General features: G+C 35.6%; 1 protein-coding gene and 1 pseudogene across 14 annotated transcripts in view; one reads left to right on the top strand and one right to left on the bottom strand.

The window, feature by feature from the left end:
• The window catches only part of ERC1 (ELKS/RAB6-interacting/CAST family member 1), a 527112-nt gene that overhangs the window by 293744 nt on the left and 211172 nt on the right, over positions 1-22196 (bottom strand). For 5 of the 14 annotated variants that reach the window (XM_055315461.1, XM_055315465.1, XM_055315462.1 and 2 more), the window contains one exon: positions 9931-10110. The exons of 4 other annotated variants lie outside the window; for them this stretch is intronic. In XM_055315461.1, the coding sequence (XP_055171436.1) occupies positions 9931-10110 (180 nt within the window). The remainder of the gene's footprint in view (positions 1-9930; positions 10111-22196) is intronic. 5 more of the 14 variants (XM_055315467.1, XM_055315464.1, XM_055315463.1 and 2 more) reach the window with 1 other exon arrangement.
• Positions 17197-18177, top strand: LOC129503360 (adenylate kinase isoenzyme 6-like; annotated as a pseudogene).

Below are 22196 nucleotides of genomic sequence, written 5' to 3' on the forward strand. Positions count from 1 at the left end.
AGGAAATCACAGAATAACACATGACTTTGTAAAACTGAAGGATAGCATCAGAATTGGATTTTACAGCATACATTTGTAGCCATTTACTAAAACTATTTTTATGAGAGAGATCTAAAAGAAAATTGGAAAATAATGGATAGACTAAGATCCTGTGTTAACCTAAGAGACTCTCAGAGAATGAATAACTCAACAATAAGAACGATACTCATCTGACTGACCTATTAGTTGGTTGTGGTATTCTCAGCTGATACACATATTCCACATTCTAGGCTGGGAAATGGCAAGGAACAAGATTTTCTCAAGTCAAAAGGATTAAAACTTGATATATGAAAATGGGAACTTTGAACAAAAAGCAGATTATCACTTGTGCTGAACTGACCAGGTGGTGTCTGTAGATACTAAGTTTCTCTTGGGCATTTTGCTAATCAGTACAACCCCTTCCCCTCCAGCTATCAAGAGCCATAGTAACAAAAGCTCAGGAGTAGCTAATGTTTACTGGGTGCTTACTATATGCCAACTCTGTTATAAGTGCTTTGTACGTATGACCTCTCTTTAGTGTGGCAGTTACGGTAAGTATCATCAACAGCTCAGGGAACTGACACAGAAGTAACCTGCCTGCAATTACAATTTTGAAGGGATGGAACCATAATTCCAATCAAGGATTCTAACCCAGAACCCACTTTCTAAGCCATGATGTAATATAGCTCTCCTAAAGTTCTGGAATAGCTTTCTCAACTAGAGAACCATAGTTTACGATCTTTGTTGTTGTTTTTTAAGATTTTATTTATTTATTCATGAGAGACAGAGACAGAGGCAGGCTCCATGCAGGGAGCCCAATGTGGGACTCGATCCCAAGTCTCCAGGATCAGGTCCTGGGCTAAAGGCTGTGCTAAACCGCTGAGCCACCAGGGCTGCCCAGCTTACAATTTTGTACCTAATCTATCACTTCTGCCTTCGTTGGACTTGCTTCTCCTAACACTCACCATGACTAATTTCAGCTTTTTAGGGTAAGCGTTTTCTCACTTAAGATGAAAAAGCCTGGGGGAAGAAAATTGATTTGAGGCAAGGAATATAGAGTTCTGGATATGGATGGTTTCAGGTTGAGATGTCAATGAAATATCTGAAAAAAGGTATGAAGGAGACATGAAACAGACTACCATCTACTTCACTGGTTTGGCCCTCAAAAGAGAATATTGGGTTGACATACACATTTGATGTGGTAAAACTCTACTACTACTACTAATGCAGGTATCTTTTTTTTTTTTAAGATTTTATTTATTTATTCATGAAAGACACAGAGAGACAGAGGCAGAGACATAGGCAGAGGAAGAAGCAGCCTCCATGCAGGAAGCCTGATGTGGGACTTGATCCCGGGACTCTTGGCCAAAGGCCAAGGGCAGAGCCACCCAGGTGTCCCCAGGTATCAGTTTTTAGCACAATTTCTTGATTCTTATCATCAAACAAGTTTTTCCCTTAGGATTTCTCATCTTAGAAAATGAAACCACTGTCTGCTCAGTTGCCTAACAAAATTGGAGAATCATCTTTGCTCTTCTCCTTCATCTTTACCCACACATGCAATTCACCAAGTCTTTTAGTTTTATTTGCAAATGACATTCTAAATCCATCTACTTGTCTCTATCCCCACTGCCGCTATGTAATTTACCTATTTCTTAATTTACAGATTCTTGCCTGGACCAGGAATCTACATAATTTTGCTTGCATGCTTCCTCAAAGACTTTATATAATTCTAACTTGATATTTATTTTTTTTAACATTATAAGTTTAAGGAGTTGCAAAGAATATGATTTCTTAGGTATTTAAAAAATTGTTTTTAAAAAATAAAGCATCTCTTTTTTAAAAAAGTATCCAATTAAATATAAAATACTATGATGACAATATTTACTTTTATCTATTTAAAAACTGTAAAGACAAACTATTCTTTCTTTTTTTTAAGATTTTATTTATTTATTTATTCATAATAGACAGAGAGAGAGAGAGAGAGAGAGAGAGAGAGAGAGAGAGAGAGAGAGAGAGAGAGAGGGCAGAGACACAGGCAGAGGAAGAAGCAGGCTCCATGCAGGGAGCCCGATGTGGGACTCGATCCCGGGTCTCCAGGATCACGCCCTGGGCTGAAGGCAGATGCTATACCGCTGGGCCACCCAGGGATCCCAAGACAAACTATTCTTAAGTAATTAAGAATTTTATGTGTTCCTTTTTCACTTTGACTTGGTATTTATGTTACATTTCTTCCTAAAATTTTATACTGATGTAATTTATTTTATGCTAGACTGTTCATATAAATCCTCTACTGTAATTTTATGAATCAAAGATATAAGTTTAAATTTCATATTTACAAAATTTCCTGTGGTCATAACTCTGTTAAGAAATTCAAATTGAGGGCAGCCCCAGTGGCGCAGAGGTTTAGCGCTGCCTGCGGTCCGGGGTGTGATCCTGGAGACCTGGGATCGAGTCTCACGTCCCATGTCAGGCTCCCTGCATGGAGCCCGCTTCTCCCTCTGCCTGTGTCTCTGCCTCTCTCTCTGTGTCTCTATGAATAAATTAAAAAAAAAATCAAATTGAGTGATCATGACAATTAATAACAATCAAAACATTTTATATTTTGAAAGAATACTATTAAATATGAAAAGTAAAATTTTATTAAACTGTGTCTTATCATTAAACATATTTACCTTAATGAAATTTATGGTATTTTTATTTTATTAGTTTATATATTCCTTGATGAATATTACTTATTCAGGGTTCAGTATCCATTCTATCATATGCTTCATTTTTACAGGTGTAAGCACTAAGTAACCTTTATAAAAATACATAGATAAGAACGGAAGGAGCTTTGTTATAGCAATATATCTCAATATTTTGCACTCCTTCAGAATTATATGCCCCAAATCACACAGTAGCTTATCATTAAAAATTACTTAAAATCATCAGCTGGTAACTTAAGCTATCCTTCAATTCTATTGAAAAGAAAGAATTATAAACAATCTAACTTTCCGATCCAATTTCTTAATACCAATATTTGGAACTATCTGTTTGTAATTGCTCCACAGAGGTTTTTCTCCTTCCCTACAAGAATAAAATACTAAGATTCAGGAGAGGCATGCCTATTGTAAAGTGAGGGGTGCACACTGTGAAAAGGGAAGTAAAAAAAGAATCTGCTCATCTTAGGTGCCTTCTGAGGCAGATCAATTTTAGAAGCTGAGGACCTGTGGCAGTGCACTCTTTTGGAAAATGTGCATCTCCAGGTATATGTGTATCTCAATTTAAATACCTCTGGCCTAGGCTACTCTAATAACTCATCTGATCTTGCTTCCACTATAAGTCTCGTGGAATCCATTTTCCAACTAGTGGCCAGATGGTCTTTTAAAAACACAAATCAGCAGATGTTATGCACTGATTAAACCTCTTTAAGGGCTTCCACCATTCTTAAACATAAACTCCTGGCCACCCCTTACTAGGCCCTGCATGCCTTTCACTGCTCCGATCCCCCCCCTCCTGCCCCTCATACCAGTTGTCCTCACACATGCCCAGTTCTTCCCACCTTACTATCGTCAAAAACACTGATTCCTCCCTACTCCTCACATGGCATGCTTCTTAGCCTTCAAAACCCAGGTAAATGTTACTTTCTCAGAGGACCCTCTCTGAGCACTCAATCAAAAATAGGTTCTAAGCTCCCCAAATTCCACCAAATAATATATTGTCTTTTGCAGAAAACCTGTTCCTATTCTTTATAGCACTTTTGGTAACATGTAATTAAATGGTTTTTTTTTTTGTTGGATTAGTGTCTGATCCTCTGCAGACTGGAAGCTCTCTTAGGGGAGAAACCACAGCTGCTTTACTCATCACAATATATTACTCCAGACTACCACAGCACCACTGGATACTCAATAAAGATCTGTTGAATGACTGTGCAAGCAAACTCATGAAAAAATTTAGTTATTTGCTTAAAATGCTTCAATAGTTCTCCACTGCCTTGAACATAAAATTAAATGCTGGAGTACAACATGAGACTAAATGATCAGACTGTGTGCAATTCCCACTCCCTTCCCTCCACCCTCCCATTCCTAGCTCGTGCCAAACATATTTATCCTGAACTATAGTTATTAACCACTACTTAAAGTTTCCTGGATATTTCTAGCATTCACATATGCTGACCCCTCTATATGGAATATGGTGAATATCCTTCCACCTCCTTTTTGCTTATTTCTTTTTAAGACTCACCTCATGCATTAGCCATCTCCTCCAAGAGGTCTTCTATGCACCTCTCCGATCTGGATTACATGCCTGTCCTTCCTTCCTCTTCTACTCTTTCTTTTTTTAAGATTTATTTATTTAAGATTTAAAAAAAGATTTATTTTTTTTACGATTATTTACGAGAGAGAGAGAGAGAGAGAGAGAGAGAGAGAGAGAAAGGCAGAGACACAGGCAGAGGGAGAAGCAGGCTCCATGCAGGGAGCCCGACGTGGGACTCGATCCTGATCCCGGGTCTCCAAGATCAGGCCCTGGGCTGAAGGCGGTGCTAAACCACTGAGCCACGCGGGCTGCCCCTTCCTCTTCTACTCTTAAAGCTCTCTATTCAGATCACAACCATGACACTTATCAAACTGAACCATATTTTAGGTTCATTCTTCAGTGTTTCCATATAAACTATGAACTTCTTGCGGGAGAGGTTGTCTTTATTACCTATTTCCAGTGCTTAGTGTAATATCTGGGAAACTACAAGGTATTCAATAAATGTTTGTCCTAAGAGTAGGATTAGTAAAAGGGTCATTATTTTCTGAGCATCACTACCATTTAATTTACAAAATGAGAAATATAACTTACTATAAATATTCAGATCAGTACAGGACTATGTTATATGGCCAGAGAATAAGCTATCAACTCTGGGAACAATTAAAAGAAGGCAAGCACCAAAAAAAAAAAAAAAAAAAAAAAAAAAAAAAAAAAGTAAGAGGGCAACAGAAAGGATTGGAGGGTACAATTATAACTTTATTAGCACACATTATCGTCTATAGGCTACTCAGTTACTAGTGATGCTTCACTAGTGGCGACTTGTTTTGTTTGAGAAAGTATTTGGGCATCCTGGTGATAAATGACATGTAACTAACTGGGTAGATTCACAGCCAATAGAGAATTTAATAAATCTTTAAAGAGTAAAAAGATGGGACACTTGGTGATTGCCAATTGTAGTCTGCACCCCACTCACTCATGTACCTTGCTCCACTTCCTCCACAAGAGTGACAAACCAGATGTGGCTGAGGATAAGAAGTTTGACTAAGCTGAAATGAAGAAGACAGAAACACAAGAAAAAAATCCACTGTCTTCAAAAATGAACAATGGAATAGGAGAAGCAGGAAGTGAATCATGATGAAGCATGTGCCACCAATATGCATTCCATTAGCACTGCCTTCTTATTTTACTTTTTTTTAGCTATTTAACTTTGTAAGATGCAAAGAGGCTAGATCAAGTTTAAATGACTATACTACCCATTTTCACAATAAAGAATCAAGTACTACAGAAAGTGAAGGCCAAGTCTGGCTCTCCCACCTGCCCATCTCCCTGGCAGGGAAGGAAAAGGACTTGAATGCTGAAGAAAGAAGTTGGGTACTCTGTGAGATCCAGAGTAAAAACCAAGTAAGTCCAACGTGTCCTATTAGGCTGTAAAAATGCCATTTAATTAGAGTGCCATTTTTTGTTGTTGCTCAAGTGATTTTAATTATTAGAATGCACAATATTTAATATGCAAGTATCTGGAGAAAAATCTTTAGGATATAATCCAAAAAATGCTCAGTGATCTAAAACTACCTGTAAATCATAGGTAAAACCTTATGATCTTCTGAGTCAAAATTTATAAGTAACATACAAGCCAAATAACAAGATAGTAATTTAAAAAATGAGTACCACTATGAAAAATGAATGTTGAAAAATAAAAGAATTCATGAGCAAATTTTAGTTATATTGAAAGGATACATCTTTATCACTGCTCAAAACACTAAGAAATACTCTTTAGGAACAGATACAAATCCAGCTTATTGAGCCATAAGAAAATGTCTTATTACTTTAGAGGCATTTTTTAAACTTTTAGTTAACAATGTAGTTGCAAAAGACTTCAAAGAATAAGCTTACTCTTAGTGACGATATTTAAAACATTCTTTTCTAGTAAAAAGAAAAAAGCATTTCAAAAATTTAAGTTTATAGCAGCACTGCTGAACTAATGATACTGCTTCCTACCTCCTCACAATTCTGACACATAAAAGAATGAATTTTACTCTAGTCTCATTTTAAGAAAATGGGACTCACATTCAACAAAACACAAAACCTGCTAAAACTTGAGCAGAGACAAGTTTCAGAAGAAGAAAGTCCACATAGAAAAGTACAAAGCAAAAGTAAAAGAAGCCCTTGGGCTTCCCCTGAAGGGATTATCCACTTTCATCTATTTGCCCACACAGGTTATAGAACACCTTCCCTCTTTTTTTTTTTTAAGATTTATTTATTTATTCATAATAGACAGAGAGAGAGGCAGAGGTACAGGCAGAGGGAGAAGGAGGCTCCATGCCAGGAGCCCAATGCGGGACTCGATCCCGGGACTCCAGGATTGCGCCCTGGGCCAAAGGCAGGCGCTAAACCGCTGAGCCACCCAGGGATCCCCGAACATCTTCCCTCATGAGATCATTATACAATTTCTTTATATTTTGGGCATGAGCTCAATATGGAGCAGCATATATTGGGAATAAAGAAACTATAAGGGGATCCTATAAGAAGAAATGTTTTCTTTTGTGAGTTTTTCCTCTCAACCTTTAAAAGATGTTTTTTATTTTAGTAAGAGGGATTATTCCCAAACAATTTTACTTTGCTCTTTAAGAAATCAAGAGATACAGATATCCTTCCCTTCTAACAGAGGGAGTTATTTCTTCTCAGAGGCTAAATTTAGGTAAGAGACAGATAATTTCTGGACCTGAGTAAGATAGTAAGAATAATGTCCCTAGCCAAAAAAAACTTTACCCATTTAAGATACTTCAAATGAATATGTGTAGATTACCTTGGTATTACAATATACAATTAATGCATATAAGTAAAATTAACAGTGGAGTTAGAAGACAGAACAATATAAAAATAAGAAAACAGAAGATGACAGAAAGAGGGGACAGTGGATGAAGGTCACATGGCCTCAGAAATACAAACATAAAAGCGGCTTTTTCATAGCTTAAACCACTCAGGACCCAAATGACTGGTCTCATGCAATATTTCACTCAACAGCTTCAGATAGGCAGTGGGTAGCAGAATGGTAGAAAGAAAGATAAACAGGAAGAGAGAAAGAAAAAAGCATGCAATTAAAAGCAAATTATATATAGCTACTTTGGAAGACAGTTTCATAGTTTCTTACAAAACTAAATATAGTCTTACCATACAATCCAGCAATTCCCAGGTATTTACCTAAATGAGTTGATAATTTATGTTCATACAAAAACCTACACATAAATGTTTATAGAAAAGCTTTATCCTTAATTGCCAAACATTGGAAGTAATCAAGATGTTCTTCAATAGGTGAAGGAATAAACAAATTGTGGCATGTCTATACAATGAAATATTATTCAGAAGTAAAACAAAATGAGCTATCAGGCCACAAAAACCGATGGAAGAACCTAAAAATGCATATGCTAAATGAAAGAAGCCACTCAAAAAAGGCTACCCACTGTGTGATTCAACTTACAGGACATTCGAGAAAAAGAGAAACTATGGAGACAGCAAAAAGATCAAGGATTGGGGAGATGAAGGAAGGATGAATAGCTGGAGTACAGGGGAACTTTGGGGCAAACTATTCTAAATAATACTGTAATGGTGAATACATAACACAATACATTTGAATACAATACATTTGGCAAAACCCACAGAACTGTATGAGATGAAAGTTAACCAAAATGTAAGCTATGGACCAGTTAATAATGTATCAATATTGGCTCATCAATTCTAATAAATCTAGCACAGCAATCCAATATGTTGACAATATGGAAAACTTAGGTGAAGGAAGGAATATATGGGAATTCCATGTAGTTTCTGCTCAACTTTTCTGTAAACTAAAAAACAAAACTGATCTAAAGTAAGTCTATTATAAACAAATAACACATAAATATATTAAAATCTACCACCAAGAAAGCAAATAACTAGTTCACACAATAATACATTTTTAAATGCGTACTATCAATTTATATGTCATAGTTACAAGATGTATTATTGCCAACATTTCTATATGATCCCCAATATGTCAAGCAGAAAGAACTCTGTACAGAAAGAAAAAATAGGGACATTTTGAAAATGAAGGTAAGAATACAAAAAAGGTAAAATCAAGATAAAAAAATCCCTCTTCACCTTGGAACAATGACTGTAACCATCCCTTTTCTGAAGCTCTCTACTACTACCCAATCTCTATTAACTAGAGATTAACCCAATCTCTATTTAACTGTGTCTCAGGAAGTATTCAAGTAAGAAGTGGACAAGGCATTTATATAGGAACAGGGCACTAAAAGACACTACAGACTGTGAAAAGTTCCATTTTTCTTCAGCTTCACTAGTAAATGTCAGTTTGTCTTTCTATACTAAGCACTAAAGAAATCATATCCTCATACTAACACAGTTATGGAGGGACTCCCTTACGGCACATATTACAACATGGCTGCTTTAAAATGTACCCTTCGGGGACCTCCGGGTGGCTCAGCAGTTTGGCACCTGCCTTCAGCCCAGGGCATGATCCTGGAGTCCTGGGATTGAGTCCCACATCAGGCTCCTTGCATGGAGCCTGCTTCTCCTCTGTGTCTCTGCCTCTGTGTGTGTGTGTGTCTCTCATGAATAAATAAATAAAAATCTTTAAAAATAAATAAATAAAATAAAAATAAAAAATAAAATGCACCCTTTCTTGCACTGCAACTACCTTAACACATAAGACCACAGGGTCTCATCTTGGGGGTTTCCCAAAAGATTCAGGTTGCCCTCTCATTGAATTTTTCACCCTTTTGGCATGTATATTTCTCCAACAAAGAAATGGAAAGGAAACAATACCTGAAAAAATTAAATGTCACTTATCTCTGTAAGGGAGATTCAAAACCTCAAATCAGGGCAACCCTGATGGCCCAGTGGTTTGGTGCCGCCTTCAGCCCAGGGTATGATCTTGGAGACTCGGGATCGAGTTCCACGTCAGGCTCCCTCCATGGAGTCTGCTTCTCCCTCTGCCTATGTCTCTGCCTCTCTCTCTCTCTCTGTCTGTCATGAATAAATAAATAAAACCTTAAAAAAAAAAAAAGAAGCAAAACCTCAAATCATACTCATATGAATTGAGATTAGAGCCTTCACTTGTTGAAACCATTTTTTCCATTAACATTTCCTATCTTTAGTTATCCTTCCTAACAAAATGTTAAAAGCAAGTGTAGAGGAATCTAAAAGACACAGAAAAATATGTAAAGCAAACACCACACACAAGAGCAGTAGAACTCTTCAACAAGTCACTTCGGGGATGCTCTCAAGTGCCATGATAACTATGTCCGTCATACTTACTATTAACCTTGTTAATACCTTGTTATAATTTTAACTGTTCTTCCAATAAGGCAGGGTATAAAATAAATAAACTATCTGATATTTAAAATTAACATTTTAACTCAGAAATGTTTGGCTTTCCCATTCAACTTAAAAGCAGGATTGTGACCAGTCTTGCAATAAACAGACAAGTTCCATTTCATCTCACCAGATACATGAGCATGAGCATGAACATTTTACTAATGCAGAGACTTTCAACATGAGTCTTTCTTACGCAATCACATTTCAATTCTTATTTAAGTCTCGATACTTACACCTGATGAAGTGCTTCTGAAACCCTATAAACACATGTACGGTTTACCTAAACTATACTGGTTGGGTTTTTACCTTTGGTTTAACCAGCAGCATTGCCAGTAACTGTATAAAATTGCAGACCTGTTTTTCAGCACTGGTCCTGGCTGACTCCTCTTGTGCTAGCACCATTTCTCGCTCTGCAGTTATCTGTACACTCTCTCTTAGTGCTTCTTCCAGCTCTTCAATCCTGTCATCCTTCTTACGGAGACTGTCCTAGAAAACGATGGAAGACTAAGTGAAGTAGACTAATTAGTTAACCCAGGAGAGCCTATTTATCAAGAAAGGATTATTTGCTTATTAAATATTCTTCCTTCAAAAAATCCAGGCCAGAAAAATATCTTCACAGAGGAAAGAACAAGGGAAGAAAAGAAGTATAATAAGAGGTTGAAAAAGAATATTACTAAGAGCAAAAGGTCGAGTTAGTTAAGCAAGACAAGTTTGTGATGGATATGTTCTCTGTAACAGAGAGAATAAAACTGTGTTAATAAGCAGCATAGGCAGCAAGAGCACGATTACTTAAAAACACAAAGCTGTTTTGAACTACTTTCTAAACTGGGCTTTAAGCCAGCTTTGATGAAGCCTTAAGTAATAAGACTCAATACCAAAACATTCTCTGTCTCTCCAAAGTTCAGCCTCGATGAAAAAGTTAAATAAATAGCATGATTTTTTAGATTATATTCTTCATACAGAAAATTGTTAGCAAACTAATTTAGAAATGAAAAAGAAAGTGATTTTCTAAATGATTTCAAGATAGCAGAGTTTTCTCTTAATCTCATATGAGGAAACTAAAAATGGATATAAGTGGTTGGGCTAAGCATGAATAATTTATAGTTAGCCAGCCAATTCCCACTATCCTTGATATTTTAAATAAGCTTAAAAATTAACTCCTGGGAATGTAAATATGGATTTCTAGCAGAAAGACAATCCTACAGAACTTTAAGAACATGTAAGAAAGGAAAGATCTTAGAATAGAAAGGATACATGAAGCAGAATTCAAACAGTATTAAAAACAGATTCATCAGGTTACTATAAGCATTTCCTCTTGAAATTCTTCTAGAATGCAAAGATTAAAAATAAAATGCTGCCTTTTATTAATATAATTAAATTAAAAACAACAGAACAAGAGTTGATAAAGCATTCTCCAACTTTCAGAATACTTGTATCAGTAAAAGATGTATCAAAGGATTTTGTCTTTCATCTATGCAACTCTCATTTAATTAGACTGCAGTTCACTTTTATAAGTGCAAGGCACAGAAAGTCCTTTCTAACTCTGTCTTCAGAAATCCAGATTGGAAATCTGTCAAAGTTAAGTCAGTTTTTTCTTTGAGCACTGAAAGAATGACATCTTACTATTTCATATCTTTCATAATAAAAAGTTGACAAAACTTTTTTTCTCAGTTTTCTCAACTAAAAAAAATGAGGTTTAAAAAAAGAATATTAAAAAAAAGAATATTCACATTTCAGTAATATATGTCATGTTCATTTTTTTTTTAAAGTGTTCACTCTTCTAGGAGAAAATGTTATAAAATACTGTGATTTAACCCCATAAGTAAGGTTCTATCTTCTACGGGGCAGTTTAGCTATATAAAAAAAATACTCTTTCTTGAAATCTTAATGCTTCCAGGTGGCTTGCCATGAGCATGAGTGCAGCTTCCAAAACGGAAGTCACTGCGCAGGGTTTCTAAAACAATGTCAAGAAGAAAGGGACATGAAATGATTCTTGTAAAAACAAAGGTTTCTTTTGATTCAAAGAAAATGAAAGGTAACAGAAGGATCCCATGGAAAGGGACAGATGCAATCATCAGTGAGTTCAGTCCTCTCAAAATCTCTGATGAATAACTATTTGTAGTACTGTGGGATTCTGAATTACAGACTACTGTAAGCGAAAAGAAACATGAATGTTTCCCATTACCAACTGGTTGTGAATAACTCAGTATGATGTTTTTGTCCAGTCTGCTGTATTCTTTACTCTTAAACTGTCTTTGGGAGATCTCGCAAGAGGTTTTTGTTATTCTAACTGAAATTGAGGCCAAAAAACATATCCCAAATAACTTCCCAAAACCTATTTCAAACAAACAGGTTTATCTGCATTTCTGCATGGCTGAAAACCAGCTCTGTGGCTTTATCAGTAAAACTTCTTTAGAGAGAGGATACTTGGTAATTTGTCATAATGCAGATAATCACTACAGGTTTTCATACTGAAAGTTTTATCAAAACCAGTAGTAAAATCAGAGGGGTTTTTTTTCTTTTTCTTTTTTTTTTTTTTTACTATTTAAGAAAAGTTTATTTTTTACTATTTAAGAAAAATTTATTTAAGAAAAGTTTTCTGGACTTAATGGTAAAGCCTGGTTCAAAATCGGTGTGTATAATAAGGACAAAGAACAAAAGCCAACAAATACCAAAAATAAAAAGCAGAAAACTGTTAAATGATATTTATTAGATACTATATATTACATAATTATAATACAGTCGAAAATCAATGTAAAACTAAGTGTGGAGCCATATGCTCTAAGAAAGCTGTATCAAACCAGGGTGGTAACAAGAGAAATGAAGACAGTGAATACTCTTATCACCTTCAACACCAACAAAGTCCGTAACTACTTAATCCATCTAGTGAGAAAATTTGGCTCCAGTTTTATTTTCAGAATCTTAGTATCTCAGATATCTGCTAAGGTAAACCAAGGAAGTTTCCTTTATTTGAATTCCACACCTTGAATCTGTTTCATTTAATAAAATCCTGAGCCAATGCCAGAAATGAATAGAATCTTTTAGTTTTATAAATACTGGAGTTCTTAGCACACTACTAGATCATTATTTATAATTATCCTTTCTTGTTTTTATACTTTCAATGAAGACTAAATACATTTTTCTATACTTAGACTATAACATGGGTATTCTATGTTTTTTAAGTTTAGAATACTAGAGAAAAGATTTTAAGTTTTAGAAAGGCCAAAAATGATCGCCCACAAAGAATAAAGTATAGGAAGGCACTGGAATTTTTTATGGAACACAAGGAATTAGAAGTCAACTGAAGTAATGCCTTCAAAACTCCAAAGGCAAGATGCTTTCTGATCTAGAACTCTATATCCAAACTATCAATCAAATGTAAGGGAAGAATGCAAAGTCTTAAAAAATTTACCTCACATCACAGATTCTCTCAGAAAGCTACTAGGTATGTGCTCCATCACTTAAGAAGTCAACCTAGAAAGAGGAAGACATGGGACCCAGAAAAAAAGGGATCTACCACAAACAAACGGGAAAGGGAACTTGGGGTTAATGGTAAGCGAGAGAATAAGTACAATTCAGAGGAAAGGGCAGAAGCTCAAGGTAAGATGTTTCCAAGAAAAAAAAAGTGGATGAATAGATTACAAGGTTAATAAAATAAGGGATGATGTATTCTCTAACAGTACCAACATCGAGAGAAATGTTATAGTAGGAGAAAGGAACTTGGGAATAAACTGGTGATATGTATACACATAAAAAATCCAAAGCTATTATTGCACCAGGAAAAACTATAAGTACGGGAAAGGAAATGTAAGCATAATATACTATATGCCTGAGACATAATAATGTAAAACTTGTATTAGAAAGATGGAAGAAAGAGGAAAGTGTGTGTGGTAACTTGCATTGAAAGGCTAATTCTTCATCATTCAAAGTAAGAAATCAATAGATAACTATCTAAAAAAATAAGAAAACAGCAGTATAAAAATGTCATTTGGAGAGGTGGAAGTAAACTGCAGAAGAAACAACCAAAAAAGGTGAAAGCATCTTATCTTAGGGGAGCAGGAATCCAGGTAAGACAATGAGATAGAGGACTAGCACTATTTATTATAAGCCCTATAGTATCACATCACTTCGTAAATGATAATAAATAATTATTGTTCAGAAAAAAATTCAAAATCAAATTTTAAAATGTTAAAGGAAAAAGCACATACTACAAAATAATTAATAAGAATACATGAATCTCTGGAGGGCCCCTGGGTGGCTCAGTGGGTTAAATGTCTGCCTTCAGCTCACGTCATGATCCCAGCATCCTGGGATCGAGCCCCAGATGGGGCTCCCTGCTCGGGGGGGGGGGAGGGAGTCTGCTTCTCCTTCCCCCCTGCTCTTGTGCTCACTCTATCTTGCTCTCCCCCCTTCTCAAATAAATAAATAAAATAGTTTTAAAAAATGATACATGAATTTCTAGAAATAACTATAAATGCAGTGACTATTTCAGGTATGGATACTCTATAAACACATGGGTTAACTATTTACTGGAAAGAGAATAGACTGGGCAAATACATCTCAAGACAGGGCAAATGGTGAAAAAAATACATGAATTTTAAGTCACTTTTCCTCAGTTTTTTATTCAAAAGTTGAAGTTCTTTATGCCAATAATTTGCATAGCTGGTCAAAATTATGAGAAATTCTTTTCAGTCTTTAGGAAACCAGGGAATATTCTAAATAACATTTTTTAAAGAGATAAAATATTGCAATAAGTTCGGCTATTATTCTGAAAATACCTAAAGCTTAAATATCCCAATAGCATATGTGTAAGACGAAGTACCAAGCCAAGAGCTTTGAAAACTGTACCCTATCTCCCCTCCTATGCAAGTAGTTTTTTTAATACCTATGAAAATAGTACTGAGTAGATTTCAGTGATAGTTTGACAAAATTCTACAGACAACATAGCTCATTTACATTGAACTTACTGGTATTTGGGTTTGAAGGAAAAGAAAAATCTTGTAATCAATTCGATGCCAATACATGGTTACTACCCAACTTCTCTGAATGTATGTGAGCCAAAAAAATATCAGTTAGTAAAGAAGTATAGGACTTCAGAAACTGCAAAACACAAAAGAGTTGGTATACTTCTACTCTTGGTAAAGAGGCTAGAGAAAGTAAGGGGATGTGCTGAAATGCCCGGGAAGTGTTTCAGTGGCTCCAGTAGTGACGGTGGTTACACCAGCTATGTCCTAAGGCTCCAGATATATGCTGTACACATTTAATTATACTCTCTCTTTTAAAAAGTCCACATTCACCAGTCTTCGAGATAAATCATGAAGTAGTCCTGCCATTCTAAGTCTGTAATCCCAGAGAAAAGTACACAGAACCTCTAATATCCCTAAATCCTTCTATTCTTAGGATATTCCACAGCTTCGAAGGATCTGAAGTATTCAGAAAATAGAGGGTGGCTTACTGGAAACTAACTATAGACAGAGATTAAAGTTAAGGTATGACTGGCACACTTTAGTTTGTGAAAATCATTCCTGTTGCTTATATGTATTAATGACTTCTTGCTTTAGCTTGGAAAAAAATCCTAACTTCTCCAACTAAATATACTATCTGTACTTCCCAATACAGTAGCCACTAGTACATGTGGCTACTGAGCACTTAAATTGTGGCTAGGCTATATTGAAATGAGCTATAAATACACACTAAATTTTGAAGTAAGTACAAAAAAAGTGAAACATTTAATCAATAATCTTCACATTGATTATATGTTGAAATGATAATATTTTAGACATACTGGATTACATAAAGTATGTTACTAAAATTATGTTCCCTTTTGGTTTTTTAAGTGAAGCTATCAGAAAATTCAAAATTATATACATTTTTATTTCTTCTGGATAACACAGCAATAACTAGAAAATGTTATAAATTTATCCCTTGGGGGCACCTGGGTGGCTCACTCAGACTCAGCGTCTGCCTTTGGTTCAGTTCAGGTCATAATCCCAGGGTGCTGGGATCAAGCTCCACATCTAGTTCCCTGCTAGTGCTCAACTCACTCGCTCTCTGTTAAATAAATAAATAAAATCTTAAAAAAAAAATCATCTCTTTTCTTAGCTTACAGCCTATTTGCATACAGGTATGAGTTACATGGGTGAGAATTCTTATGGTAAACTGCCTCAAGTTCTAATAATCCAAAGCACTGAAAATTACTGCAGTGATAATATTAATAAAACAAATTCAAATAGCATTAACTCTTCTGCCAACAGAGAAAACCAAACTGGATTTTGGAAAAAAAAAAAAATCAACATATGACATATCGCTTTAATACCTAGGATATAAAGTGCCTGTATTCGTTGTTCACTGTTATATAACAAGTTGCCTCAAAACACAGCAGCTTAAAACAATAGTGAACATTTTTTATCTCATACAGTTTCTGTGGGTCCGGAACTAAAAAACAGCTTAGCCAAACAGTTCTTGTTCCAGGGGATCTCATGGTGTTACAGTCAAGATGCTAGTCAGGATTCAGTCCTCTGCTTCCACTTACACAGTTGGCAAGTTAGTGATAGCTACTGGCTAGGGGCCTCTGTTCCTCTCCACAGGGCTACTTGAGTGTCATTATGATATGGCACCTGGCTTTCCTCAAAGCAAGTGATCCAAGAGAACAAGGCAGACACATCAACATCTCTTATGATCCATCTTCAGAAGTCACATACTACCACTTTTGACATTTTCTATTGTTCATACAGACTAATCCTGATACAATGTGGGAGCAGACTATACAAGGGCTCAAACACCGGGAGGTAAGGATGATCTGGGGCCATCTTGGAAGATGATTATCATAGCACCCTAGAGTATACTTCCAGCCTAAGAAAACTGAACTATCAATGAAGCAATGAGGCATAAAAACAGTGATTATCAAAACTGCTGAGAGAAAAATACCTGTTAGGATAACAGGGTCTTTACCAGAAAGACACAGCTTTTTTAATGAGATTATATTAAGGTGGAACTGAATAACACTAGATTTCCTGAAATGTAAAAGGCAGACATTAAAGATACTTCACAAAATTAGGCTATCCGATGGATATGAGATCAGCAAAATATATATTTTTTCAAAAATTATTCAGAATAAAACCTGCAATTGGATTGAGGTCTAATAAAATATTTTATGATTCTGGTAGAAATGAAGAGTAATCCAACTTAATTTGTTAGTAGTTCAGTACTAAAGAATACTCAACAATATGCCAATCAATCAAAGGTGAACTGAAAAAAATCACTGGGTGGATGTTTAAAGAGCTATACATAATAGATGTTATTAATAAGTTTAGTCCTCACATTTTAGTGAAGTTCCTTTCTTTTGGGAATAAACACAGTTTTTAGGAAATTATGAGAATGAAGTATTCTTGGTCCTATTGGCCCCCATGGACTAAAGACTCTCCTCCTTAAATTCTGTTCCCTTATGCATTTTCATTATAATTGATTTTACTCTTAAGGGGGAAAAAATCACAAAATTTAGTGAAAAATAACAGCCTAATTTAAAATTACAAAGAGGGGGCTGGCGGCAGGAGCCAGCACGGCAAGAACCATATGTTGCTTCCGAACACCTGCTCACCGGTACACCAGGGGTTGGAAAAACCACACTAGGCAAAGAACTTGCATCAAGATCAGGACTGAAATACATTAATGTGGGTGATTTAGCTCAAGAAGGGCAATTATATAAAGGCTACGATGAAGAGTATGATTGCCCCATTTTAGATGAAGACAGAGTAGTTGATGAATTAGAAAACCAAATGAGTGAAGGTGGAGTTATTGTTGATTACCATGGTTGTGATTTCTTCCCTGAACGGTGGTCCCATATAGTTTTTGTGCTGCAAGCAGATAACAGTGTACTGTACAAAAGACTTGAAACAAGGGGTTATAATGAAAAGAAACTAAAAGACAATATTCAGTGTGAAATTTTTCAAGTTCTTTATGAGGAAGCATTAGCATCCTACAAAGAAGAAATAGTACATCAGCTGCCCAGCAATAAACCAGACATACTGTGTGCCATTGACAACTCACTCAAAAGCCTCTGGTGTGACAGGAAAAGAGCCTGCTTTATCATTTTAAATAGTTCATATCACTTAAAATGAAAGCAAGTATCTTTAAAATTTTACTTCAATTGCTATAAACTATGTTTGCACTCATCTCAACTAACAAAGACCAGTTTTCCTACCACTAGATCAGGTGCTGAAACCTACTTACTATGCCAACTACACTTATCAAATGAGGTCGCATAAGACCATTTCATTTGCAGAGTATAGGGTTCAAAGCAGGGGGTTTGTGTGACTAGTTTTGGGGGAACGCGGGAAGCTATCAAAGAATTCTTCATATCCTTGAATAAGAAGATTCCTAGAGTCGAATGAGATTAGGGCAAAAGCTGTGACAGCTGTAACATCAGGAAAATTAACAGTTTGACTGGATTATAGCAAATCCTATACTACTACTAACTCTCCTAATACACTCATCTGAACTTTGCTTCTTAACATCAGCTCTGTCAACACCAACTACATAGCACTGCAGCTGTAAAACTCTAAGTCTCCACAGCTTTTCCTTCAAATCAAACATTCAATAAGAACAGCAAAGGCAAAACAAACAAAAAACCTAGAAATTTAAAAATAATTTTTTTGTTCTCTTCAAATATCACTCACAAAAGTAAAAGGAAAAAAGGTTCAATACTACAATAACAGAAAAAGAAATCACTTGACAATGACAGATCTTCATAAGCTTTTTTATTTGTCAGCAGCAGAAGGAAAGTCACTGCAGATCTCACATAGATTATCCAAAGTAACCCAGCCTCTCCTGTTCACCTGTCCCTTTTTCAACTTGGACTCTGCCTTGGTTATGGAGGCCATTTCTTTGGGTTAATATTAAGAGCTGCTTCCTTTGGAGTAACCCGCACTTACCAAAGAGGCTTTAACATGTTCTGAAAGATACTGATATTTTCCTTAATATAAAGAGACAGTAATTCTTTATTACCCTCCACCCTACTGCTTATTCTTCCTCCCTTTTCCCCGTCCCCCAAGCATACACACATGCAGAGGATTTTATGAAAATCATTCAACATGGCAGAATTCAATTTCCAACTACTCATATGTTTACTGGGGGGAAAAAATTGAAGCCAGATGCACTGATGAAGTCAATTTTAAGAAAAAAAAGCTAGCTTAACACAGACAGAATTTGGTTATATGCACAACTACTTTTTATTTTAAAGAGATGTTTTGGGTTAAAGTTTAAATATATTTTCTTCCCCCTTCTGTCCAAAGTCCCTCAAATATCTCCCCTATTTAGAGAACTCTGTTACAAACCTTAACTTAAAAATCAAACACGAGTAGATGGATTTTATGAAAGAAATGGACATATATACATATAAAATGGTGCTCTACATAAATAACTTTTACAGAGCATATAGTACCAATACCCCCTGCAGATGAGCCAGGTTCTTATCTTAAAAATTCTGGGAGCTGGGTATCAGAAACTTGAGCAAGGACATAGGGTTTTTTCCTAATCTTACTGCATGTCTCCGCTGATCGATAATGCTTATAAAAAGAACAAGCACAAATTTTCCAAGTCTTTACCAAAAATTCCAAAGATAACCTTTTACTTAAAATAATAAACAACTGATGTGGTCTATAAAAGGATGACTTTTCCCTTGAGGTCTTGGTAAAGGGAATAATAACGCCTTCTAATGCTCTCTCTTAAAAATAAAAAGAATCTTCTCAGAGACTTCACTTTCCAAATATAAAGGGGAAGTTTCCACAACAACATAAAGGATTAAACCATTCATTTCATTGAGGTGAGGACATAGTACTAAAAATTTTGGTGCCAAATGTAACTTTAACCACTTATTTTTTTTTTTTAAGATTTTATTTTTTTATTCATGAGACACACACACACACAGAGGCAGAGACACCGGCAGAGGGAGAAGCAGGCTCCATGCCAGTGCCTGACGTGGGACTCGATCCTGGGTCTCAAGGATCACACCCAGGGCTGAAGGCAGCGCTAAACCGCTGAGCCGCCCGGGCTGTCCCCACTTATTATTTTATGGGGAGTATTCTTGTATTAAGCTAAAAGGATTTGGCTTAACAGTTCCCATAGAATAGGGCTAACCTAACAGTAGGAAGTAGCTTTGTTAGGCTACCTACACATTAATATTATCAGTAAACATTCTTTCAGTACATTTCACTGGCTGTCAAAAAGAACTGAATTTTGGCCAGAGAGAAAAGTATCTAAAGAGTCCATTTCAACGACTGCTGAGCCTTAAAATGATTATGACTTGTTTTGCTTTTTTCTAAATGGTAAAAAGCAGCACAGTTTAGGGTAAAAGCTTTAGAAAATTGCACACAGGCCAATAATTTGAGTAGGTGCTTCATCTGCAGGAAAATCAAATTTTGAAGTTAATTTCAGCATATTTGCACAAGGTTGTTAAAATGGATGCTAATTGGTATGTATATTTTTCTAGTATAATCCCTAGCTCCATTTAATATTTGCCCGTAACATCCTAAAAATCTACCTATGCCCATAGTCTAGACAGAAAAAAAACCTCTCTTGCCAAGAAAAAAAACTTAATTAAAGAAGAAAAGATGACATAGGATTAAATCTTTCAACAGGTCAAGGAAAATATCTGTTAAGAAACCAAAATTGATTTTTACAAGAAAATCATTAATATATCAGAGGTATCTAATCAGGTGACACATCACATACTATTTCTAGAAAAGACATCAGATAATCTTAATTTTTTTAAAGGTTTTCTTAAATAATTATCCTCATGGCCAATGTGAAAACCAAAGATAAGTAATCCTCATTTCAGAAAGGAAAACAAAATTTCTTACCAAAATGGAAGAATTTTCATTTTTGATAGAGTAAATCCAAGCAAATTTTAAAGATAAACACAAACATTTCACTGATAAGTCATCTAAAAAGAGAATATGCCTAAATATATGTAAAGTTTCCCTATCTCTATTTCTATTGTTTTCATTCTCTTTGAACTTTATTCTTAATATTCATTGGTCTCAGAAGAGCTGACTCACAAGAACCACAGTGTTCTTCCAGCAATCCCATTAATCTCCTTGACAGTACCCTATATCAAGGTTAAATTCAAATACTTATCTTTGTTATAAATAAAAACAAAGCACCAAACCACTGTTGATATGAGGTTCCTCCCCCACCAACCTTCAGTCTACTTTGTCTTATTAGAATATGACTAAAACTTATAGTTTCATCCAAAGACAAAGTGAGTGTTACTGCTTAAAGAATAAAAATATGTAAGGTAAATATTCTCAGCTAACTGAAGACCTGACATTTTCTTTGTTAAAATATGCAAACTCCTTAAAGGGTAACCTGTAAAATTTTAGAGAATATTAGAATGCTAAATGTAGCATCAGGCAAAGATTTTTTTAAATTTGTAACTAAACCTTTAAATTTTATTTTATTACTTATAACAATGATTTTTAGCTACACTTAATGAACGGCTACCTATGTAAAACAGTATTTCAATATCTCTGAAATGTTTAAAACAGGCCTTAATCTAAGGCAGATATAAACTGGTTGAGAAGGGAAAGTGATTAAATCACACAGGCTCAATAATAAAATAATATATTAAAAAGCAGAAAACAATAAAGTATAATTAAACATACAGGCCGAGGAACAGGGATAAGACAATAACAAAACAGGGTATAGAGATCAACAGCAAAGGCTAATTTTAAGCCAGAATCTTTAGGTGGTAATAATAGACATCCAAAGAAAAAAGATCCTGTGTAAGAAAAAGATCATAGATCAGAAAATCAATTTACTATATTTAAGAAACACCAACACTATCAACTTCTCTAGAATATAGTAGCTATGCTAAGTAAGTATCTCACCTAAAGATGAGGTTAGAAATACTTAAAGGTTTGGCTGATGAAAGACTCCAAAGGCCATGCTAAAATGCTTGTGAATGAGAGTTCTGGACATCTACTGAAATGCCACTGAAATAAATAAACACTTTTAGAGAGAACCAACTATGTACCATATACCAAGACCTGGTTCAAAAATTCAAATATGTGGGGGAAACAACACACAAATTATGAGTATATAATACAAAGCAAGAGAAAATAAGCTCTGAAAAAATTTTTTTGAAGATTTTATTTATTTATTCATGAGAGGCACAGAGAGAGAGAGAGAGAGAGAGAGAGAGAGAGAGAGAGAGAGAGAGAGAGGCAGAGACACAGGCAGAGGGAGAAGCAGGCTCCATGCAGGGAGCCCGACGTGGGACTCGATCCCGGGGCTCCAGGATCACGCCCTGGGCCGAAGGCAGTGCTAAACTGCTGAGCCACCAGGGCTGCCCAGCTCTGAAATTTTTAAAGCAGAAACAAAGTCTAATGGAATTAAAACGGGCTGATTAATTCCAACTGTGAGGATTCAGGCATGCTGCACAAGGGAGGGAAGGGAGCATTTGATCTGAATTTTGGAAGATGGGCAGGCTTTCAACAGAGAGCTTTTCTAATTGCACCTTCACCATCAGTCAAATAAGCTAAGATTATGCTTTCATATACCATTTATTTAGGAGG

Source organism: Nyctereutes procyonoides, unplaced genomic scaffold (genome assembly GCF_905146905.1).
Source record: "Nyctereutes procyonoides isolate TBG_1078 unplaced genomic scaffold, NYPRO_anot_genome, whole genome shotgun sequence".
NCBI classification, from domain to species: domain Eukaryota; kingdom Metazoa; phylum Chordata; class Mammalia; order Carnivora; family Canidae; genus Nyctereutes; species Nyctereutes procyonoides.